This window comes from Trichoderma asperellum, chromosome 6, assembly GCF_020647865.1.
Source record: "Trichoderma asperellum chromosome 6, complete sequence".
In the NCBI taxonomy this organism is placed as follows: domain Eukaryota; kingdom Fungi; phylum Ascomycota; class Sordariomycetes; order Hypocreales; family Hypocreaceae; genus Trichoderma; species Trichoderma asperellum.
Window position 1 is genome coordinate 546,343 of NC_089420.1, and position 25,828 is coordinate 572,170.

General features: G+C 46.1%; 1 protein-coding gene across 1 annotated transcript; it reads left to right on the top strand.

The window, feature by feature from the left end:
• On the top strand, window positions 1-25,815 carry TrAFT101_009644 (NRPS). The gene has a single exon (XM_024910969.2). It carries the CDS (start codon window positions 939-941, stop codon window positions 25,674-25,676), a length of 24,738 nt encoding a protein of 8,245 aa, XP_024761418.1. The 5' UTR covers window positions 1-938; the 3' UTR covers window positions 25,677-25,815.
• The last annotated feature ends 13 nt before the right edge of the window (window positions 25,816-25,828 follow it).

The window sequence follows — 25,828 nt, forward strand, 5'->3', positions numbered from 1 at the left end:
TTGCCCAGTCTATAAGCGTGAGAGTGCATAAAACTTGACGTGAGAAGTATATCGGCAACATGATACAATCTAATATCCTAACAAAGAGCCAACCAACACATGTATTGTTCCATATGTCTTGGTTTAACTCCTCAAATAACACAACTTTTCGAAATTTAACCTGATACCTAAATTTCCTGAATATATGTCGCCAGCCGGAGATCCTTCTCACCTAGAACCCAAGGAGTCCTCCCTTGCATATTTGATGGACAGCAGTCTAAGCCACACTTCTTCAAAGCGGCAGTTGTCAACGCCCTGGTTTGTCGAATACAAAACTACATATAGTAAACGAAAAAAGGGATGCAGATGATGGTCCCCGCGCATTCCACGCCCACAAACGCGTCATACAGGGCTTGAGTGTGAAAACAGTCACGATATAGCAGCAGCCTCGAGCCTCGATACGAGAGTTGATATGCTGCCGGTTATTAAGGCATATTTCAACCATTTAGGAATGTTTCAGTCTTTGAATTTTGATATGCTCTTCAAGGCCACGCTAAAAGTTAGTACAACGCGTTGGAAAGGATGGAACACACAAGGCCAACACAATGTGAAACATCTAGCAACGTTAACTGCAGGCGGGTGGTCAAAATATCCACTATAATGTCTCTCTTGGAAGACGTTGATGCTCTTATTTATGTGGCTTGCTGTATTTAGGAAGAGAATGCCATCCCTTTGGGCAATGCTGTAGGAGTTATGATCCAGCAATGCTACCCTTCCCGTAGGATGCTTGTCTCAAGGGTCTTGCTTAAAATAATTCTCATTTTCCTCACTTCTTCTCAGCAGTGACTGTAATTGCAACAGCTACAACAGCAAGCTATTCAAAGGCTCTCGATGTATATTCCCTCAGCTTAAGCAAAACGTATCAATAAACGACGACCATATACACACAATACGAAATCATGGCCACCGAAGGTCTTGAGATGCGACATAAGATGGAGAGAGAACTTCTGAAAGACGAAGCTCTCAGACAGGCAAAGATTTTGAATCTAGCCTCACCATGCGATGAGCCCCAGTGGACCGTGGCTATTTCTCTGACCAAAGAAGTAGACGGCCACGAGCAGGTAGACGCATCTGCCGTAATCAAGAGGGCGCGTAAATTGCTTCGAAAGATGAAAGATTATGACGCGAATGGAAGCTTTCCTATCCCCAAAAAGTGGATTGTTCTTGACGAGCTCCCCACCACCGCTACTGGCCAAGTGGATGAGAGAACCCTCTATCGACTATTGAATACTTGGGAATCGACGGAATCTGACCTTTCGCCGAAAGAGAAGAGAGCTCGCCTGGCCGCAGAAGCAGTACGCGCCAATTCTCATCCAGCTTATGAAACCGATATCCCCACACAAGAAACAGAGCTTGTTCTCCGAGAACTCTGGAGCCGAGTTCTCAATACTGAGCCTCAGGATATCGGCAGGAAAGACAGCTTTTTGAGCCTTGGAGGAGATTCGATTATTGCTATTGAGCTTGTTACATTGGCTGAGAAGTATGGAATTGGACTCACAGCTGCTACGATAGTTAGCAATCCAGTGCTTGCCAACATGGCCGCCATGGCGACCTTGGGTGAGATCAACCATGTGGCATACGACGTTGAGCCTTTGGCCCTATTGGAAACTACAGAAATTGATACAATACTGGGCGAAATTCGAGCCAAGTGCGAACTGCCTGATGACAGTCTCATTCGGGATGCGTTCCCCTGCACGGCGCTCCAGGCCGGTATCATGGCCCTGGCAGAGAAGCAGCCTGGATCGTACATGACAAGGCAGATATATGAACTGCCAAACCATGTTGATGTTTCACGATTTAAATTAGCATGGCAAAAGACGGTAGAACGCTGCGATAACCTACGCACCAGAGTTCTGCCAGTGAATGGCCAGACGATCCAGGCAGTGATCGAGGGTGATACTGCCTGGGAGGAAACAGCTGGCGAGACAATGGATTCCTTTGCATCTAAGGCTAAAAGAATCACAATGACATATGGATCGCGCCTGTGTCGATACGCATTGGTTTGCAATGCGGATGGGAAGTCTTATTTCGTCTGGATCATACACCACGCAATTTTTGACGGATTAAGTGCTCGCCTCACACTTGATATATTGTATCAGCTATACTATGGCCAAGAGGCAAGTGCTTTGCGGCCGTATTCAGGCTTTATCAAGTATACTCAGTCCATTGACCAAGATGCTGCGAGCAGCTTTTGGAAGAAACAGCTGCAGGACGCGCGTCGAGCCAATTTCCCTCGGGTTTTAAATTCGAAATATGGCATTGCTGGTCGTGTTGTGGCAAAGGAGATTCCGTTTCCACATACGGCCGAAATTTCTATTACAAAAGCAACGATATTGCGAGCTGCCTGGGCCATTGTTTTGGCTCGGTACTGCGATACAGATGATGTTTGCTTTGGTACTACTGTTTCTGGGAGACAAGCCCCTGTCCCTGGAATCAATCAGATGGCTGGATTTATCATTGCTACGGCGCCTATTCGAGTCCGCCTGATGCGCGACGAGTCTGTTACCAAATTCTTACAAGATATCCAGACGCAGGCGTCTGAAATGGTTGAGTTCGAGCAATATGGGTTGCAGAATATTGCAAGGCTCAGTGACGATGCAAGGGATGCGTGTAATTTCTCGAGTCTGTTTGTCATTCAGCCTTCGAGATCATTATCGTCCACAGCTGATTCCAAGACTGAGAACGCGATACTGCTCCGTGGCAGTTCTGTAGAACAGGAGTTGTCTGACGCCTCCATGCAGAATTATTTCAACTATCCTCTTGTCTTGGAAACTTTTGTAGAGAATGGCCATGTCGACTTGCGCATCACATATGATTCTAATTCGATGAATGAGGGTATAATTGAAGCACTATTCCACCACTTTGACCATGTGGTGCAGCAGCTTCTTCGACCACTGAATCGTCCGCTTTCTGCAATTACTCTGGCAGGAGATTGGGACTTGAAACTTGCAAAGAGATTTAATAGTGAAGAGCCTGAGATTGTGGACCTCTGCTTCCACCAAATGGTTGAGAACCAAGCGTTAAGGCGACCTAGTAGTGTTGCAATTTGCGCATGGGACGGCACTTTCACGTATCGTGATCTTAGCAGGGCGTCGAATAGGCTAGCTCACCATCTGGTGAACGAGTACAATGTCCAGAAAGAGGACTTGGTTCACGTGTGTTTTGAAAAATCGGCCTGGTACCTCATTGCGATACTTGCAATCAACAAAGCTGGAGCAGCATGGGTTCCTCTTGACCCTTCTCATCCTCAGCAGCGACTGAAGCAAATAGTTTCGCAGACAAAGGCAAAACTGGCGCTGGCTTCACCAACTTGCTCGAAGTTATGTAACAACCTAGTATGTTCAGTTCTTCAGGTGTGCTCGGATTTGGACAATAGATTAGCCGAGTGTAGTACGCGTGGTCCGAATGTGGATGTATCTCCGCGAAATGCTGCCTACGTACTGTTTACGTCTGGAAGCACTGGCACCCCGAAAGGCTTTGTAATGGAACACGGGCCTCTATGTACGAGTCAGAAGGCAATTGGGAAGAGGCTTGGCATAACACCTCAAGCCAGAATGCTGCAATTCGCTTCATACGTTTTTGATCTCTCAGTCTTTGAGATCGTTCAGCCATTGATCACAGGAGCTTGTTGTTGCGTACCCTCAAGTAGCTATCGCTTGGACGGCATAACTCATTTTATTAGCGACTCGAAAGTTAATTGGGCCTCTTTTACGCCGTCGTTTGCGAGAACGTTTGATCCATCAGAAGTTCCAAGTTTGGAAGTGTTGCTGATAACAGGAGAGACTTTTGAGAGCGATGTTTTCCAAATGTGGGTTGAAAGAGGCGGCCTAAGATTGATCACTGGCTGGGGGCCTGCAGAGACCTGTGTTTTTAGTAGCATGCACGAGTTCAAGTCTGCAGATGAGTCTAATCTCAACATAGGACGCCAACTTGGAGGTTATTGCTGGATTGTTGACCCTTCGGATCCGCAGCAGCTGGCGCCTATTGGAGTTGTTGGCGAAATTGTCATTCAAGGACCTACCATTTTGCGAGAGTATCTGAATGATCCAAAAAAGACAAGCGAGGCAATCATTACTGCGCTGCCGGACTGGGCGCCCCATCGTGAATCCACGTATTGGAATCGGTTTTATAAATCAGGCGACCTGGCGTACTATAATTCCGATGGCACCATGGAATTTGTCAGTCGCAAGGACACGCAGGTAAAAATTAAAGGTTTCCGTGTTGAATTAGGAGAAATTGAGCATCACATTCGAGCGACTTTGATTGGTGTTTCCGTGGTTATCGTTGATATCCTCAAAAGTGACGCCAACTCTCAGTTGGTGGCTTATTTCTCTTTGTCAAAGGAGAGGCGTGCTGCCAGTGAGCTGGGAAAGGAGAGCAACGACATGTTCCTGCAACTCACAGAGGAACTAAGGGAGAAAGTTTCGGTAATGGTAGACGAGCTCAATACTTTATTGCCGCAGTATATGATTCCCACTCTGTTTATCCCATGTCGCTACACGCCCGCGAATACATCGTTGAAGCTAGACAGGAAGTTGCTGCGCAATTTCACCCAAAGGATGAACCAAGACGAATTGATTCAATACTCACTCAGCGCGAGAGACAAGAGAAAGCCGGAGACTGAAATAGAACTCCGCATGCAAAATCTCTGGTCGGAGACACTGAAAATTGCAACAGACTTGATCGGATGCGATGACAGCTTTCTTCAGATTGGCGGCGACTCTCTGACTGCTATCCATCTGGTTGCTGCTGCTCGTAAAGCTGGCCTGTGTCTGACGGTGAAAGATATCTTCGATGACCCGCGACTGAGGGTAGTCGCTTCGAAAACGGTCGTAGCCCATGCATACCGCGAGAAGCCAGCTGAAATACCACCGTTCAGTCTATTGGGAGGCTCTCTTCGTGTCACTGATCTTACAAAAACTCTGCGATCGAAATATAATCTGCCGGAACAAGCCATCGTTGAAGACGCATTTCCATGCACTTCGCTTCAACAGGGTCTTCTAGCACTCTCAATGACGCAATCTGGATCTTATATCGCCAGACAGGTGTATCGGCTGTCTGATGATATTGATATCGCCAAATTTCGGTCGGCTTGGGAGAAAACTCTCTCGCTATGTTCTAATCTGCGAACACGAATCGTGCCTTTTGGTGATGCTGCCATTCAGGTTGTTATCAACGGATATGAAGAATGGGATTCAACTGAAGGATTGAGCGTTGAAACGTATATTCAGCGGCCTGAAATGTTAGAGATGGGCCATGGTACACGATTATGCCGATATGCCCTTATCCAAGAAGCCGAGAGTGGCCTCTATTTCGTCTTCAGCGCTCATCATTGTATCTTCGATGGTTGGAGCTTGCCCCTTATCTTTGGTGCTCTGTGTGCATTATATCGCGAGGCAACTGTGCCGACAATCAGACCTTATGCCGACTTTGTCAACTATACAATGGGATTGGATCGAGATGCCGCAGCGAAGTATTGGAGTGCTCAGCTTCAGGGCGCGCAACAAGCTTCTTTCCCACCTGCTCTGGAGCTTGCACGCCAGTCGGACATTAAAGCTACCCGCGTATTAACTCACACGGTTCGATTTCCTTTACTAACGAATCGTTCCATCACAAAAGCATCCGTCTTACGGGCTGCGTGGGCAATTGTACTCGGCCGGTACTGTGATAGTGATGATATTTGTTTTGGCACAGTATCCTCTGGGCGCAATGCTGACGTCCAAGATTTAGAATCCATCCCGGGCTTGGTGGTGGCCACTGTTCCTGTTCGGGTGCGGATGGATCGCGAGATGGCAATTGGCTCATTTCTGCAGATGGTTCAAAGCCTTACGAATGATATGATTCCGTACGAACAGTTTGGTTTGCAAGAAATATTGAAGTTGAACGAAGAGGCTAAACAAGCCTGCAACTTCACCAGTCTCTTGACGTTGCAACCGATGCAAGTAGATGCTGCCGGTGGATCTCTTCTGACGCCTGTCAGCTCTGGGAGTGAGATATTCACAAAGACTCTACAGAATTATTTTAGCTACCCGTTAATAGTTCAATGTCAGCTGCACGACCATGGCGCGACGTTGGAGCTCATTTACAATGCAAGCATCTTACAAGAATGGAGAGTTCAAGCATTATCTCTTCATCTTGATAACGTTATCCAGCAACTCTGTGAGCAAAAAGATAGACCCCTGAGTTCTATTTCTGTTGCTGGATCCTGGGATGCCAAACAGGCCGCAGACTGGAATCCGCCTATTCAGCGGGTAGACTGTTGTGTTCACGACTTGATCTCCGCTCAAGCTAGACTAACACCAGAACACGAGGCACTTTTCTCCTCAGAAGAACCTTTGACATATGCTGATCTTGACAGCCTCTCAGATGCTCTGGCGACACATCTCCTATCATTTGGAGTAGGTCCAGAAGTTGTCGTTCCCTTCTGTATGGAAAAGTCTGTCTGGGCTGTTGTTGCCATGCTGGCAATTATGAAAGCTGGTGGAGTCTATCTCCCTCTTGATCCTTCGCATCCAGTAAATCGAAGGAAAATGATTGTTGCAGATGTAGGTGCTAGCATCGTAATAGTGTCTCCATCGACATCTGCGACCTGCGACAATTTAACGGAGAATGTCTTCGTTTTATCACGTTCAACAATAACTAAGTTGTCCGCACCGTTGAAAACTGCTGTTGGTCCAACAAAAAGATCCTCGCCCAGTAACGCCGCCTATGTATTGTTCACATCCGGCTCCACGGGAAAGCCCAAAGGTACTGTTATTGAGCATGCTGCTGTTTGCACTAGCATCCAAGGATTTGGAAAAGCGGCAAAACTCAGCAACAACTCTAGGTCTCTGCAATTTTCAGCGTTCACCTTCGATATTAGTGTAGCCGAAATTTTAGGCACTCTTGTCTTCGGCGGCACCGTTTGTATTCCCTCGGAGAAAGAACGCTTGCAGGGCATTCCTGAGTTTGTCAGACAGGCGAAGGTAAATATAGCTTTTCTCACGCCCTCATTTCTACGGACCATGTCTCCGATCGAAGTCCCTGATCTTAAAGCAATGATGCTTGTTGGCGAGGCGGCTGCTCGTGATACCTTGGATGCGTGGTGCGATCATGTGCGCCTGGTGAATTTGTACGGGCCTACAGAAATTACTGTCTGCTGTACAGCTCATGACTATATCTTGAGTGATAGTCCCACGATGATTGGACGGCCATACAATAGCGCTTGCTGGGTTATTGAACCAGGAAATCACCATAAACTTGCGCCTATTGGCTGTGTGGGCGAGCTTGTGATCCAAGGCCATACTGTTGGCCGTGGGTATATGAATGAGCCAGAGAAAACAAGCCAAGTCTTTTTGTCAGAGATAGGAGGTGCTCCATCCGAGCCGTCCCGGTTTTACTTGACTGGCGATCTAGTTAGATACTTGGCTGGTGGTTCGATGGAATATTTGGGGCGTAAAGACAAGCAAGTCAAGCTTCGCGGTCATCGTATCGAGCTTGGTGAGATCGAGGCCACTATCAAGCAACTGATGCCGGAAGTTGCTTATGCTGCCGCGGAAATCCTTCGAAGGGACATTGGAGATTCTATAATTGCATTTATATCTTACAAAGATAATGATATATATCCATCAGAAAATATCATTATTCCATTAGAGCAATCAATGCGCGAACAGCTTACAGCTCTCCTTGGCAAGCTGAGACACGAGCTGCCGGGCTATATGGTTCCTAGTTTGGTTATCCCCCTTCGTGAGATGCCGTTTAATGCGGCGTTGAAGCTAGACCGTGGAAGGCTCCTGGGACTGATTAAAGACTGGAAAACAGAACAACTTACGGTTTATTCTTTGTCAGAGAAGGATAGAGTCGCCCCAACAACCGAGATGGAAGTCAAGTTGCAGCGTCTATGGGCTAAGGTGTTAAAGATTGACGTTGAAATGATTGGCAAAAATGACCCCTTTTTCGAAATTGGCGGCGACTCACTGTCGGCAATTCGACTTTCTTCTTTAGCGAACCAGTACGGCATTAAGTTGCCTGTAGATGCCGTATTTGCTGACTCAAAACTGTCGTCCATGGCCGTTGTAGCTGCAGCTGCTGGAAATGTTGAAAGAGAAGTTGAGCTGGCGCCATTCAGTCTGCTTCCTTTTGAGAAAACAGACGCAATTACAAAGACTATTCGACACCAGTGCAAGCTATCAGACACTCAAGCCATTCAAGATATTTATCCTTGCAGTGCACTTCAGGAAGGTCTAATGGCTCTAACTGTTACCAAACCTGGTTCCTATATAGCTAAGAATGCTTACAAGATTCCTGCATACTTCGATATAGCAATATTCAAGGCAGCATGGGAAAGGACGATTAGTTTATGCGACAATTTGCGGACAAGAATTCTGATAATTGAAGATGTTTGCGTCCAAGTCGTGTTGGATCATGATGTCTCATGGGAAGAAGCTTCCGCCACTGATGCTGAATCGTATGTGTCACGCTCACAGAATGTGAGAATGGGCTATGGGTCGCGGCTTTCGCACTATAGTATTTTAGAAACGGAAAACGGCGAAGCGTATTTCTTTTGGACGATTCACCATGCAATTTTCGACGGATGGACCCTCGGTATCATCATCAATACACTGACTGCGCTACTGAGAAATGAAGCGCCGCCGACCCTGGTTTCTATGCGGAAGTTTGTGAAATATTTTATGGATATGGACGTCAAGGCTGCCAATAAGTATTGGCTTAATCAGCTACAAGATGCGAAGCCAGCTTTGTTCCCCCCTCGGGTGTCAAGACGCCAAGCTATCACTGAGGAAAAGAGAACCAATGTTTTGACCAGCACTATGAAGTTCTCCCCCTCGCGTAGTACCATCACGAAGGCTACAGTTATGAGAGCTGCTTGGGCTATAATTCTTGCAAAATATTGTGATAGCGATGACGTCTGCTTTGGAACAACAGTATCTGGACGGACTGCCTCTATCCCCGGGCTTGAGTCGATGCCCGGAGTGACGATCGCAACAGTGCCTGTCAGAATTCGATTGAGCTCTGATGTAACATTAAGCAATTTCCTTGAGAGAGTTCAAATTCAGGGATCCGAAATGGTGGCATATGAGCAATTTGGTCTCCAAAATATCACCAAGTTAAGCCCACAGATCAAAGAAGCTTGCGACTTTTCGAGCTTGATGGTTGTGCAGCCTTCTGGAGGCGATGGTCCTGATTCGATCCTCGAGGCTTTGAACTCTAGCGAGAAATTTACGGAAGAGATGCTACAGAACTATTTTACCTACCCTTTAATTCTCCACTGCTTTATCGGCGAGGAATCAGTAAAGCTCGTCTTCATTTACGACACTACCCTTTTGGCGGAATCTCAGATAAGAGTCCTCTCGTTCCAATTCGAGAATGTGATTCAGCAACTGGTTACACCCGATGAACGAAAGCTCACGGATGTAAATGTTGCGGGAGATTCGGATTTCAAATACGCTCTTGCCGCCAACGGGCAACCTCCAGAAATTGTAGAGGAATGTATTCATACTCTTATTGACCGAGCTGCGGCTAAGTATCCGAACTTGCCTGCTGTATCGGCTTGGGATGCTGAGCTTACTTACAAAGAGCTCATTGCTGCTGCCGATAGGTTAGCGAACCATCTAGTCACCTCCCATAAGGTTCAAATCGGGGATATAATACACGTTTGCTTCGAAAAGTCGGCCTGGTATGTAGTGGCTACCCTTGCTATCAGCAAGACTGGAGCAGCATGGTCGCCTCTTGATCCTGCCCATCCACTTCAACGCCACAAACAGGTTGTCGCACAAACCGGATCTTCCCTTGCCTTGGCATCGCCATCGAACGTATCGAGATGCTCCAGATTGGTTGAAAACGTACTTGAAGTATCAGCAAAATTGGATACTCGGCTGATGAAGGAAGGTCGATATGAGCATAAGCCAGATGGTAATGTGACGCCTCAACACGTTGCTTATATCCTCTTCACGTCTGGAAGCACTGGCACTCCAAAAGGTGTTATAATCGAACACTCGGCTCTTTCCAGCGCTCAAATGGCGGCCAGTAAAAGAATCGGTCATTGTCCAGGGGTACGGATGCTGCAATTTGCTTCCTATGCCTTTGACGCCTCTGTCGGGGAGATTATCTCGCCTCTTCTAACGGGTGCCTGTGTGTGTATTCCGTCATGGGATACTCAGATGAATTGTCTGACTCAGTATATCTGTGACGCGCAAGTGACCTGGGCTATGTTGACCCCTTCATTTGCCCGCACAATACAGCCTGAGAGCGTACCATGCCTCCAGATGCTGATGCTGGTAGGCGAAGCGGTGGGACGTGATGTTTTCGAACTGTGGTTTGGAAAGATTCGTCTGTTAAATGGCTGGGGCCCTACGGAGTCTTGCGTCTATGGAGCTATCCACGAGTGGAAATCGCGGGAAGAATCACAGTTGACGGTTGGGCAATCGGTCGGCGGATTTTGCTGGATCGTCGATGCAAATAATCCCAATATACTGGCTCCTATCGGAACCTTGGGTGAAGTAATCATTCAAGGCCCTAATTTACTCCGAGAATACCTGGCAGATGAGAAAAAGACTGCTTTATCAACTATGCAAGCTCCGGAATGGGCACCGTACCAGGATTCACCGTACTGGAGACGATGTTACAAAACTGGAGATCTGGCCATGTATAACCCAGATGGCTCTATCCAATACCACAGCCGGAAAGACATGCAAGTTAAAATCCGTGGGCTGCGTATCGAGCTGGGAGACATTGAACACCATATTCACACAAAACTCGATGGAATTTGTCAAGTTGCTGTTGATGTCCTGAAAACGGATATTTCTACCGGTTTAGCTGCGTTTCTTTGCTTCAATAATGATACTATTGCAGCCGGCACGCCTGTTCCCGATGATCTCATTCAACCCTTCACAGAAGACTTGAAAGTTTTGCTTCATACGCTTCGTGAGCGTCTAAACTCTGCGCTGCCGACGTATATGATGCCAGCGTTTTTCATAACTTGCAGTGCTATGCCACTCGCTACTTCTGGAAAATTGGATCGAAAGATGCTACTTGGATTGACCAAGCAGCTTGATCGACAAGAGCTGAACCAGTATACACTGGAGGATGGGGAAAGGATCAAAGAATTGCCACAGACTGATATGGAACGCCGTCTTCAGCAGATGTGGGGCGAAATCCTTCATATTCCTTCACAAGAGATTTTCCGTGACACGAATTTTCTAGGAATCGGTGGTGATTCTGTTGCTGCTATTCGGCTTGTGTCTCATGCTCAAAATCATGGCATTTCCCTGACCGTTAGTGACATTTTTGACGATCCGAGACTGGTCTCAGTGGCCTCTAAAGCTTATTCAATGGAAGATGATGATATAGAAGAAGCCATTATTCCTCCATTTAGCTTGATAGAACGAGAATACTTGAGCCTCGTTTTAAATAGCTCCACCAAAAACCTTCTGGGGATTTCTAGTGATAAGCAAATCGAGGATGCCTATCCCTGCTCGAAAATGCAGGAAGGCCTAATGGCGCTCGCCATAAAACAGCCAGGCTCATATATCGCCAAGTTCATTTATCGCCTTTCCGATAGTACAGATATTTCAAGGTTTAAAGATGCTTGGGAGCATACTGTCGAGGTTGTTGGTAGTCTGAGAACTCGTATTGTCCAGTTGGGTGGCTTGTCCTTCCAAATAGTCATCAATGAGGACATACAGTGGGATAATACCAGCGGGAAATCATTGGAAACGTATTTATTCGATCTCAAAAAAGTGCGAATGAATCATGGTTCACGTCTAAGCCAATATGCTGTTCTTACAGAAGAGGCTTCACAAAAGTCCTACTTCATCTTGACGATGCATCATGCCATCTTTGATGGCTGGTCTGTAAGGAATATTCTAAACATGCTGCAGAGCTTTTACCATGGTCATAGCAACGTTATATCTCAGCCTTATACTAGATTTATTCAGTATACTTTGGAATTGGACTATGATGCGGCTGTTGAATACTGGGAGGCACAATTACAAGGAGGTAAACGTGCCTCATTCCCCCCTACAAAAGCAGTTTCATCTTCTAGCCCGGCAAATGCTAGTAACACGCGTATACTAAATAGGATAATCGAAGTACCGAACATCGCTAGTTCTGGTATTACGATGGCAACAGTATTGAGGGCAACTTGGGCTCTTGTTCTTGCTCGGTACTGCGAAACGGATGATGTATGCTTTGGCGCAACCATCTCAGGAAGGCAAGCTGCGGTGAATGGCCTTGTGGAAATGATAGGACCGATTATTGCAACTGTACCGGTACGACTTCGTTCTGACCCTAAGAAATCTGTTGCGGACTTTTTGCGTTACGTTCAAAACCATGCTACCGACATGGTTCCATATGAACAATTTGGTACCCAGAATATTGCAAAAATCAGTAATGATGCCAAAGATGCTTGTGACTTTTCGAGTCTCTTAGTCGTCCAGCCCATGCAGTCGCTACTTGGAGATGGCAATGAGAATATCATGGTGGCTTCTGAAGAAGGTAAACACGCAGAAACCTTTGAGAACTACTTCAGTTATCCATTGGTCATCCAGGGCCATTTACATGAGAGTCAAATTGAACTTGTACTTATATACAACTCGCAAATATTGATGGAACAGGGGTTAATCGCATTGTCGCATCAATTCGAACATGTTGCTCAACAGCTCGCTTCTCAAACAGGCATGACTATCAGAGATATATCTATAGCCTCTGATTGGGATGTTCAACGGGCAGCTAAGCTAAATCCCGAAATGCCTGATATTATTGACTCATGTGTTCATACTCTTATCGAAAAGCAAGCCATTATTCGCCCAAGTGCCCTTGCAGTCGATGCGTGGGACGGCCGTTTTACTTATGCAGAATACAACCAGTCTGCCAATCGATTGGCGCATTATATGGTCAATGAATATGGCGTCAAGACGGGAGACTTTATTTATGTCTGTTTTGAAAAGACAGCTTGGTATATGGTATCCATTTTGGCAATCAATAAAGCTGGAGCTACCTGGGTTCCCCTTGACCCTTCACATCCTCCACAGCGGCTCGCCAAAATTGTCTCACAGACCAAAGCAGCAATTGCGTTAACCTCACCAGTTAACAAGGCTATCTGTGAAAGTTTCTTACCCACCATTATCGAAGTTACTGCATCCTTCGATAAGAAGTTGGCTGAGACTTTTAGAGACTTGGATAAAGATGGTCCCAAAACAAAGGTTTCGCCTCGAGATGCTGTGTACATGCTGTTTACATCGGGTAGTACGGGAATACCAAAAGGATTTGTGATGCAGCATGGTGCCGTCTCTACCAGTCAATCTGCTATTGCAAAGAGATTGAGGATGACGGCGGAAGTCAAGATCCTGCAGTTCGCATCCCATGTATTTGACCTGTCTATTGGCGAAATAATTGCGCCTCTGATCACGGGTGCCTGCGTTTGCATACCTTCCGAGCATGCGAGAATGAACGGGTTGCCGGACTATATTCGTGAGACCGGTATAAACTGGGCCTTCTTCACCCCATCGTTTATTCGGACCATTAAACCGGCTGATGTACCTAGCCTTGAACTTGTTTTACTGGCTGGCGAGGCTGTTCCGCGAGACGTTCTAAACACTTGGTTCGGTAAAGTTCGTTTAGTCAATGGCTGGGGGCCCGCGGAGACATGCGTTTTCAGTACGCTTCATGAGTGGACTTCTATTCACGAGTCATCTTTAACCGTTGGCAAGCCTGTCGGTGGTTTATGTTGGATTGTAGATGCTGATGACCCCTCGAAACTGGCTCCAATAGGCGCCACTGGTGAAATTATTATCCAAGGCCCAACGCTGTTGCGAGAATATTTTGCTGATGAAGATCGAACAAAAGCAACAATATTGATGTCTCTTCCTAGCTGGGCTCCTCATCAGCATTTGCTACATTATAGCCGGTTTTATAAATCGGGGGATCTAGGCTTCTATAACCCAGATGGCACCATTGAGTTTTCAGCTCGTAAAGATACCCAAATCAAGATCAGAGGCCTTCGTGTTGAGCTCAGTGAAGTTGAACATCATCTCCAAATTGCTCTTCCACAGGCACAGCAAGTTGCAGTTGACGTGTTTAAAACTGAACAAGGAACGAATTTGGTGGCCTATTTCTGCTTAAGTAGCGAAAATAGAACATGCGACATCGATGGAGATGATGGAATATTCCTTCCGATTGATGAAGAATTACAGACATGCTTGATAACCACAGTTGGTGAGCTAAATGTCGCTCTTCCACGATATATGATACCAAGTCTCTTTATACCGTGTAGTTATATGCCTGTCATCACTTCCACTAAACTTGATCGCAAAAAGCTTCGTCAAGCAACGGCCAAATTATCCCAGGATAATCTTGCGTTATACTCCCTTGTACGGTCTAAAAAACGCGCTCCCGAAACGCCTATGGAATCCCTATTGCAAAAAATCTGGGCTGAAATTCTCAACATTCCCATAGGGTCAATAGGTCGTGATGATAGCTTCTTGTCACTTGGTGGTGATTCTATTGCGGCAATTCACTTGGTTAATACTGCTCGTGCTGATGGCATTGAACTTCATGCCAAGGATATTTTCGACGATCCTCGTTTGCTGGCTGTCGCCGCGGCCGCAAAAGAGGTAGACTGTATAGAGGATAATATTTCTGAGCTGTTGCCGTTTGATCAAGTTGATAAGGCCACACGGAAATGGGCAATTGGAAAATCTCTGGCAGCCCAACTTCAATTATCCGGTAATAAGATTGTTGAGGACGCTTATCCCTGCACGAAACTGCAGGAGGGTCTAATGGCTCTGAGCTTGATATACCCAGGCTCATATACTGCAAAATATGTCTACAAACTCTCCGACCATGTAGACATCGATCGTTTTAGAAGCGCATGGGAAGAAACAATTGACCTTTGCGGTATACTTCGGACACGTGTTGTGCTCTTTGATGGAAGTTGTGTTCAAGTCGTGGTTAAGAATGACCACCTGTGGGATGAGAGCAGCAGCAGCTTGAAGACTGCTGTAGAAAAGACAAAAGCGCTTCGAATGTCTTATGATTCACAGTTATCACAGTTTACGATTACAAAAGACGATGACGGAAATAGTTACTTCCTGTGGACAATTCATCATGCGATTCACGATGGATGGACGGTCCCGCTTCTGTTACAAACATTCTATCAAGCTTATCAAGACCGTCCTCCCTTTATTCCGCTGCCTTATTCTAATTTCATCCGGCACTTGGAAGATATGAAAGAATCCGAGGCTCGTGCTTACTGGACCAAGGAACTTGCAAATGCCAAACATTCTGCTTTCCCAGCATCGAGACCAGGTTCCAAAATCTTACATACTGGAACGACAAGCTCGATTCTCAATTTTCCCGCTTTGTCCAGCTCTATAATCACGAAAGCAACGATTCTGCGCGCAGCTTGGGCGATCGTTCTAGCAAAATACTGTAGTTCTGATGATGTTTGCTTTGGCGCTACAATATCGGGCCGTCAAGCCTCTGTCGATGGATTACTCAACGTGGCCGGGCCAACAGTTGCTACTGTACCTATCCGGGTCCGTATTGATCCCAAACAACAGGTATTGGACTTCCTTCAAATCGTCCAGCGCCAAGCCACCGAAATGATGCCTTATGAACAATTCGGTTTACAAAACATCTCTAGATTGAGCCCTGAAGCCAAGGTAGCTTGTGATTTTTCTAGTTTGCTGTTGATTCAGCCGATGCAGCAGTTTACCGATGATAGCGAAATGGTCAGCGTCATGGCCATCGCGGATACTGGACTAGATGCTCAGGAAACTCTGGTTCAGAACTACTACACCTATCCGCTAGTCATTCAGGGACACATATATAGCGATCGTGTGGAATTTGTGACTATATATGACACAGCTGCTATCTCCCAATCTCAGATAGAAGGTCTGATACATCAATTTGATGGTGTTGTCGAGCAGCTAGTCTTGCGGCAGAGGCTAACGCTTGACGAGATATCGGTCACCAGCGCTCAAGATATACAACTTTCTCTGAAGCTCAATGACAGCAAGCCGGAAATCATAGACTGCTGTATCCATACACTCATCTCACATCGAGCTAAAATGTCATCAAGTGCGCCCGCCATTTATGCTTGGGATGGCCAACTCACATATGCTGAACTCGAACAAGCCACTGACAGATTGGCTTTACATCTTCTTCAAAAGTTCAATGTTTGCGTCGGAGATATTATCCACATTTGTTTCGAAAAGTCCATGTGGTATGTCGTAGCTATTCTTGCCGTCAACAAGGCTGGCGCCACATGGGCACCACTTGATCCAACGCATCCTATTCAGCGGCTACATACGGTTGCTAAGCAGACCGGCTCTTCGTTAACGTTATCTTCTCCTTCTCAAATGAAACTATGTAGGCAGTTGACAAAACGAGTTGTTGAAGTAGGCCCAGAGCTTGATAAAAGGCTCCAGCAAAGCGCTGCCAGCAACCTGCCGCGCGTTTGTGTGACGCCAGAAGATGCAGCCTACATATTATTTACTTCCGGAAGCACTGGATCCCCCAAGGGCATTATCATGGAGCATAAGGCTCTCTGTACGAGCCAAACAGATATTAGCAAGCGACTAAAACTCACTGACGACGTAAGAATGCTTCAATTTTCTTCGTTCGTTTTCGATGTTTCTGTTGGTGAGATCATGGCACCTCTTATGCATGGTGCTTGCGTCTGTATTCCTTCAGATGACATGAGATTAAATGGGGCCCTCGATGAGTTCGTCCGTTCTGCAAAAGTAACGTGGGCATACTTAACTCCATCATTCACACGAACACTGAAACCAGAAGATTTTGCTGGATTGAAGCTTCTGCTCCTCGTTGGCGAAGCCTTCCCACAAGAAGTGTTGGATAGATGGTTTGGTAAGGTGAGATTGATTAATGCCTGGGGTCCAGCCGAAACATGTGTTTTCAGCTCTATTCATGAATGGAAATCTTCAACGGAACAGGTTTCGACCATTGGTCGGCCAGTAGGCTCTTATGTTTGGGTGACAGATGCTGATAACCCTCATCGGACAGCACCAATTGGCTGCGAAGGCGAGATTGTTGTCCAAGGACCTGCTTTGCTACGTGAATATCTCTCTGATCCCGACAAAACTTCAGCATCAATACTATCTGATCTCCCCGAGTGGGCGCCAGATCACACGTTAAAAGACTGGGACCGGTTTTACAAAACTGGCGACCTGGGTTACTTTAGCCAGGACGGCAATCTTCATTATGTGGGTCGAAAAGATTCTCAAGTTAAGATCAGAGGTTTGCGTGTTGAGCTGGGTGAGATTGAGCATCAGGTTCGTAGAGCTATAAGCTCTGCGCGCCAAGTCTCTGTTGACGTCTTCACAAATGAATCTGCCACTCATCTTGTCGTATATATTTGCTTTACAGATGATACTAAGACACCCCATCAGATGCTTAATCAGAATGAAAACGGCCTCCTTATGGGTATCACAGACGATTTGCGTAAGATGCTCAGCGAGTTAGTGGAAGCTTTGACTCTGGTCCTCCCTCGCCATATGATCCCGACGCTCTTCATTCCCCTGAATTATCTTCCTCTCATATCTTCTGCTAAGTTGGACAAGACCAAGCTTCGAAAAATGATTGGTGACTTCTCTCAGCATCAGTGGAGTCAATTTGCTCTCGCGGATGGCGCTCCAAGGAGAGGTCCTGAAACTTCAATGGAGGCTCGTTTGCAAAAGCTTTGGGCGACTATTTTGAATATTCCTATTAATACGATTAGCCGAAATGATAGCTTCTTACGTATTGGAGGAGATTCAATCGGCGCCATTCAGCTTGTCTCATTGGCACGGGAAGCTGGTATCCATCTTCAAATCAATCAAATTTTTGAGAACTCGCGCCTTAGCCACCTGGCATTAGTCGCGCGTGATGTTCGTGGCATAGAAGACGGATTGGAAGACACTACTGAGCCTTTTGGGCTGTTAAGCCAATCTATGAAGACCTTGGTTACTGATCCCAGCCGTCGCAGCGAATATGGCCTCGAAGATTATGATGTTATTGAAGATGCTTTCCCGTGCACAAAGCTTCAAGAGGGCCTTATGGCCATTGCCGCGAAACAAAAAGGGTCTTATCTAACCATAAATATTACCAAGATCCCATCTGACGTGGACATTCAGCGATTCAAATCTGCTTGGGAACGAACTATTGCTAGCTGTAGCAATCTGCGCACAAGGATAGTTCTCGTAAATAACGTCCCCATTCAAATTCAGCTCAAGGCAAACACAACATGGGAAACTGTCAACAGCACTCTTGACGCATATAGAGCTGCTTGTAAGAACATCGAAGTTGGTTATAATACAGCACTCTGCCAATACTGTTTGTTTGAAGATAGTGGCAAGCACTATTTTGCGCTTAATATGCACCACGCAATCTTTGATGGCTGGAGCTTGTCGCTAATATTTCAGACATTGCATGCAGCTTATGAAGGAATGGATCTACCTAAGCTATTACCGTACTCAAAATTTGTGAAGTACGTCAATGGAATAAGCAATGATGATTCTGTTAACTATTGGAAAACTCAACTCAATGAGGCGAAGCCGGCCATGTTTCCCCTACACCAAATCACTTCAAATGCCAAACAAGCTACTGCAACGTTGGAGCAAAGGATTTATGTCCCACGTGCAGAGAATTCTGCAATCACCAAAGCCACCATATTACGAGCCGCTTGGTCTATCATTCTCGCGCGTTATAGTGATACAGATGATGTCTGCTTCGGCTCCGTTGTCTCTGGCCGTAACGCATCAGTCCCTGGCCTGGCCGCTATACCAGGTCTTGTGACGGCCACGGTGCCAGTAAGAGTTAAACTTGATCGCAAGAGTTCTATAAAACAGTTCTTGGAGGATATCCAGTCTCAAGCATCAAAAATGGTGCCCTACGAGCAGTTTGGAATCCAGAACATTTCCAAAATTGACGAGCACACCAAATTAGCCTGCAACTTCTCCAGTTTGATGATTGTGCAGCCAGCAAAGCAAATGGGTCTGATAATTGACAAAAATGAAACTTCTATCCTAGAGCCAGTTCCTACGAGTGAAAATCTAGATGATGTAATGGATAGTTTCTTTAACTATCCATTGATAGCCCAGTGTTACATCTTTGGAGATGAAGTCGACTTGTTGCTCGTTTATGACTCTAATAGTCTAGCTAAGCACCAATTATCTGCTCTACTTAACCAGTTCAAACATGTTGTGGAGCAGCTACTCACGTTAGATGAGACGCCTTTGGAAGAGATATCTCTGTCGAGCTCTTGGGATCTTGAACAAGCTATTGGATACAATAAGCAGAAAATTGGAGTAGTCGATGCATATATTCACAATTTATTCTCTACTCAAGTGCAACGCAATCCGACGAAAGAAGCACTGTTTTCTTCCGAAACATCTATGACATACAAAGATCTAGATCGCTTTTCCACCTTGTTGGCTAATAATCTTCGCCTTCTTAATGCGGGCCCAGGAACATTTATTCCTTTTTGTTTTGACAAGTCCGTATGGGCAGTGGTTACAATGCTTGGAATACTCAAGTCTGGAGCAGCTTTCGTTCCGTTGGATTCGTCTCACCCGCGCGTCCGCCTGGAGGCTTTGATTCAGGAGATAGGGGCTGAAATAATGGTAGTTTCCTCAGCATCTATGTCATCATGCCATGGTCTTGTCAAAAATATTGTGGAAATGTCGCCATCATTTATTTCTGCCCTTGAGGCTACTGAAATGGTAACAGCGGATTATCCAGCTATCAAGCAATCCATAAGTGATCCTGCTTATATCATCTTCACCTCTGGATCTACTGGTAAGCCCAAGGGCGTGGTTATTCAGCATTTCGCGTTCAGTACAAGCATGACAGGCTTGGGCCAAGCTATTGGTGTAGATTTATCAACAAGAACATTCCAATTTGCTGGATACGTATTTGACGCCATGCTATACGAAATTTTTGTTCCTTTGATAAACGGTGGCACGGTTTGCATTCCTTCCAATTCTGAGAGGCTTCAGGATGTGCCTGGTTTTATTGGAAAAGCACAATGCAATCACATGTTCCTCACTCCATCTTTCGCGAGAACAATTAAACCATCCTCTGTTCCCACTATAAAAACACTAACGGTTGGTGGTGAACTTGTCACTAAGGACATATTCGAGACGTGGTGCGGCGCAGTGCGGCTCTTTAATATTTATGGCCCAACAGAGTCCTGCGTCGTAGCACTGACTCATGAGGTACGGTCAAGTAGCGTCTCCGGCAAGATTATAGGGCAAGGCTTTAATAGTGCCGTTTGGATTGTTGATTCTGAAGATCGCCGTCGACTTACTCCGATTGGATGTGTTGGTGAACTTGTAATCCAAGGCCATGTGTTGTCCGCTGGCTATTTTAAGGACTCCGAAAAAACAAAAGCAGCTTTCTCAGAAGCTGTTGACTGCCTACCGCCTTCACTTATAGGCGGGCCCCAGAGGTTTTATTTCACCGGGGACTTAGTCAAATATACTCCCGACGGTCTCATAGAATATATCGAGAGAAAAGACCTGCAAGTGAAGCTGCGTGGTCAACGAATTGAGCTTGGTGAAGTTGAGTATCACTTGAAGCGATCGCTTCCGAATATCAATCACGTTGCTGTTGATGTTCTTCATCACAAATCGGGCGCTACTTTGACTGCCTTTATTAGCTTTACGGACGAAAAGACTGGAGACAATATCTTCTTACCACTCGACGATTCCGTTCGATCATCATTAGTGTCAGTAGGGACTTATTTGAAGGCTCGTCTCCCGCCTTATATGATGCCGAAGCTGATCTTGCCTCTCAAACGTATGCCTTTCGTCAGTTCATTAAAAGTCGATCGCAAGCTACTTTTGAATATAGCGGCTAGTTTATCAACTGAAAAGATCGCTGACTATTCTACAAGACGACAAAAAAAGGCGGGGCCAGTAACTGAAATGGAGCGCAAATTGTGCGAGCTGTCAGAGATTGTTCTCAAAACTAGCACTGGGGAGATTGGTCGACACGATAGGTTCTTAGAGATTGGTGGTGACTCTATCACCGCGATCCAACTGGTAAATCTAGCTCAGAAGGCCGGTATCAGCCTAACAGTGGCTGACATATTTGCGGACTCTGAAATTTCGGTGCTATCCGCCTTAGCAAGTGGCCAAGAGCTAAGCAAAGTCACTGATCTTGAGCCATTTGCCCTTTTGTCGCATGCCAAACTAGATGTTTTATTAGCAGAAGTATCGAATCTGTGCAGCTTAACAGACACCAAATCCATTGAAGACGCTTATCCATGCACCCAGCTACAGCAAGGCATTATGGCTTTGTCTATCAAACAGCTAGGATCCTATGTGGCGAAGAATACATATAGACTTCCGGGCCATGTCGATATAGGCCGATTCAAGGTCGCCTGGGACAAGACTATGACAATTTGTAGCAACTTACGGACGAGAATTGCGCTTGTTAATAATACGGCCATCCAAGTAATTCTACAAGATTGTCACGAATGGGAATCTACAGATGGCATTGGCTTCCCTACATATTGCCGTATGATGTCTGAAATCAAGATGGGATATGGATCTAGCCTTGTTCGATACGCCTTAGTTCAGCATGACGGAAGCCATTATTTCTGCCTCGCCATGCATCACAGTATTTTTGATGGCTGGTCAATGAGCTGCATCATGGGCACATTGGATGCTATCTACCGAGGAAATGAGCCTCCGCCTCTAGCCCAGTATGCACGTTTTGTTAAACATACCATGGACCTCCAATTTGATATCACCAGGGCTTACTGGCTTGGACAACTCCGTGAAGCTAAGCGTGCTTCGTTCCCAGCCAGTACCAGCGAGGTCACAGCTGTTAGTGGAGTTACCCGCTATGTCAGCAAGAAGATAGCATTCTCCAACCTTGCTAGAACTTCGGTCACCAAAGCGTCAGTGATTAGGGCCGCGTGGGCTATCATACTTGGTCGCTATTCCGATACCGATGATGTGTGCTTTGGCGCCAGTGTTTCCGGCCGCAATGCAGCTCTCATTGGCGCTGATTCTATGCCTGGAGTAATGTTAGCAACAGTGCCGGTTCGTGTTCAGATCAATAGGAATCAGACAGTATCAGAATATCTGCGCAACATTCAAGCACAGAGTACTGATATGGTTGCATATGAGCAATTCGGTCTCCAGAATATCTCTTCCCTTAGCAAGAATGCCAAAGACGCTTGTAACTTTTCTAGCTTGCTCGTCATCCAACCCGCTGGATTTTTTACTCAGGGAAGCAGCGATTCGGGTGCAATTTTAGTTGATGAGAGCTCCGATGAAGCAATCGAGGGTAGAATTCAAAACTTCATCAACTATCCTCTCGTGGTCCAAGCTCTACTATTCGACAACAAAGTAGAGATTGTACTCATGTACAACACAGCTTGTTTATCTAAACCCCAAGCAGTGGCGCTTTCTGAGCAATTCAACCATGTTATTCAACAGCTGCTCTCTCAGGGAGAACAGCCTCTAAGCAGTGTCTCTGTTGCAGGTCCATGGGATATGCAACAAGCAGTCAGGTGGAACTCAGCCGACCTTGAACCAGTTGATGACTGCCTTCATAGTCTTGTCTCAAGCCAAGCTAGGCGTCGACCGAAACATGAGGCAATTTACTCTACTGAGGGCTCTATGACCTATGCGAAGCTCGATCTTCTTTCTTCACAACTGGCCGTTGTCTTGCGAGAAAAGGGTGTTGGGTCAGATGTATTTGTGCCTATTTGTCTTGAAAAATCTGTTTGGGCTATTGTTGCTATGCTCGGTATACTTAAAGCGGGCGGTGCCTTTGTGCCCCTGGACCCAAGACATCCTAGCGCTCGTCGCCAAGCATTGGTCAACACCGTTGGAGCTCAAGTTCTTATTGTATCTCCATCTATTGCCAAGGAATGTATGAACATGACGAAAAATATCATTGTGCTGTCGTCAAGTATGATCTCAGAACTGTACAAGATCAAAGAGACGACAATACTTGATGTGGCTAAACCAACAAATGCGGCTTATATGCTTTTCACATCGGGATCTACAGGCCAACCTAAAGGTGTTATCGTCGAGCACCAGGGTATCTGCACGTCTCTAATTGGCGAGCATAGCGCATTCAATACTGACGAGAACTCTCGCTGGTTCCAATTTGCAAACTACGTCTTCGACGCTTGCATTACAGAAATATTCGCCGCTTTGACAGCAGGCGGCACTGTCTGTGTGCCTACTGAGACAGAGAGAATGCACCATATCGCAAAGTTTATAACTGATGCCTGTGTGAATATCACGCTGTTGACGCCAACAGTAGTAAAGACATTGGCACCTGACTCAGTCCCTTCACTCAAGACACTGATTCTCGGTGGGGAGGCTGCTTCAAAGGACATCCTACAAACATGGTACGGACGGCTGGACTTGCGCAATGCGTACGGCCCTGCCGAGGCTTGCATTTCGTCTTCTGCGCATGTTTATACATCTTCGGCCGATTCTGTCACTACCATAGGTCGTGGATTTGCTCACCATTGCTGGGTTGTGGATTCCGAAAACTACCAAAAACTTGCGCCAGTCGGCTGCGTGGGAGAGCTTTTGGTTCAAGGCCCCGCTTTGGCACGAGGATACTTTTCGGATGAAGAAAAAACGAAATACTCCTTCTTAGAAGATGCGAAATGGTTGCCTGTGGAATATACGAAGTTTCGTCGATTTTACAGAACAGGAGATTTGGTGAGGTACATTGAGGATGGAACGCTGGAATATCTCGGTAGGAAAGATAAACAAATTAAGGTTCGTGGTCAACGGATAGAGGTTGGAGAGATTGAATACCAGGTGAAGAAACTGGAGAAGAAAATCGAACATGTCGCGGTTGACATTATCAACAAAGAGTCATTGGCGGCATTTGTTACCTTCAGGAGTGAAACAAATGGTGACGCGGTGAAAGAGAATATTGAATTCCAGGTCAAGGGTGATCATATGGAAGATTTATTCTCTCAGCTTTGGGCAAATATGAGCTATGTCTTGCCCCAACACATGCTACCATCATATATCATACCTGTTTCCCAAATGCCTCGAAACAGTGCCGGCAAGCTTGATCGCAAACTGCTGTTGCAGGCGGCTGCCCAACTTCCCACCGGTGAACTCGCGCAGTACTTATCTGGCCAACGAACAATCTTCCGCGATTGTACTAATGATATGGAAATATGGATACGATCCCAATGGGCGTATGTACTAAATCTGCCTGCAGAAACTATTAGCGTCGACGACAATTTTTACCAGTTGGGTGGCGATTCCATTCGTATCGTCACTCTTGCCAAGTCTATTCTAAGTGAGTACGGTGTGAGTTTGGGACTCTCCATTCTTAACAGCAAACATACAACAATCAGCAGTATGGCCAAGTTTATTGAAAGCGGTGAGGGGGATGCTTCTGATGAGGGATCAGAGGCATATCTAGTGGAGAGGATACAGTCGATTACCAAGAGCATCTCAGCTTCTACGCTGAAAAACCTGGTCAATCGGCCAATTGTAAAACTATCCGATAAATCAACAGTCTTCCTCACAGGCGCCACGGGCTTCTTAGGAACAGAACTCCTCCGACAGCTACTACGCAACATATATGTAGAATCAGTTATCGTACTCGTTCGGTGCAACTCACCACAGCATGGACTAGAACGAATCAGGGCAGTAGCCCAGACAGCCAAATGGTGGCGCAAGAACGATGCAAAGAAGATTCAAGTTTGGGTTGGTGACTTGGGAAAACCGCGGTTGGGGCTCAACGCCCACCAGTGGGAGAGATTGTCAGGAACGTGTAAGACGCATAGCAACATCGACGCCATTGTTCATAACGGAGCTGTGGTTAACTGGAATGCGGATTATGATAAGCTCGGAGCAGCTAATGTTAACTCAACTGTTGAACTGCTCAACATCTCAGCCGCATCTCCAGCGCATCCCAGATTCGTTTTTGTGTCTGGTGGTCTGAAAACAGATCCTGAAGACGATCAAGCAGCCGTTGCCGCACAGCTTGGACAATTAAACGGCTACGTGCAGACCAAATTTGTTTGCGAAAGTGTTATCCAAAACGCTTTGAAGAGCCTCCCTGCCAAGCAAAATCGGCTTTCGATTGTCAAACCCGGCCGCATTATTGGAGCACAGAATAATGGAGTTGCCAATGTGGATGACTTGATTTGGCGTGTTGTTTCAGGAGCCGCCGCCATCCACGCTTATCCAGTTGAGCCTACGGAAAACTGGATGTACCTTGCGGATGTCAGTAGTGTTGCATCAATTGTGCTGAATCAGGTCTTAGAAGAGGGCCCCATTTGCCCGTTTATCCATGTCACTGGCGGCATGCCTACGCCGGTGTTTTGGGAGCTGGTGAACCAGGAACTGCATGTAAAGTGCAAAGCCGTATCTTGGGAAGAATGGAAAGACTCTGCACTAGCTGCTATGAACGAAATAGGAGATAAACATCCTCTTTGGCCGGTTCAACAATTTTTGGGGGCTCTCGGTGCGCCAAGATCAGCAAAGGAGTTGGCTACAGAGCCCTCGAAGCATAAGCAGTGGCACGAGGCGGTTAAAAAGAACGTGCAGTACTTGAGAAGCATTGGGTTTATTGCCTCATCCGTGAAAGAACTGGGAAATGTGACGGACGGTGCCATTAAACGAATTCATTAAGTCAGGGGAGGTTATTTGTGAGACGATGTCGGGATACCATAGCATGTCTAAGCTTTTTCTTGTATCGGCTTGTTTCATTATAGGTAGATTTATACTATGTACTTCCGAAACATGAATGAAAGAAGATGCTATTTTTCATCACGTCATCAGTA

Coding starts and splice junctions, on each gene's coding strand:
- TrAFT101_009644 (XM_024910969.2), top strand. CDS start 939: ATGGCCACCGAAGGTCTTGAGATGCGACATAAGATGGAGAGAGAACTT.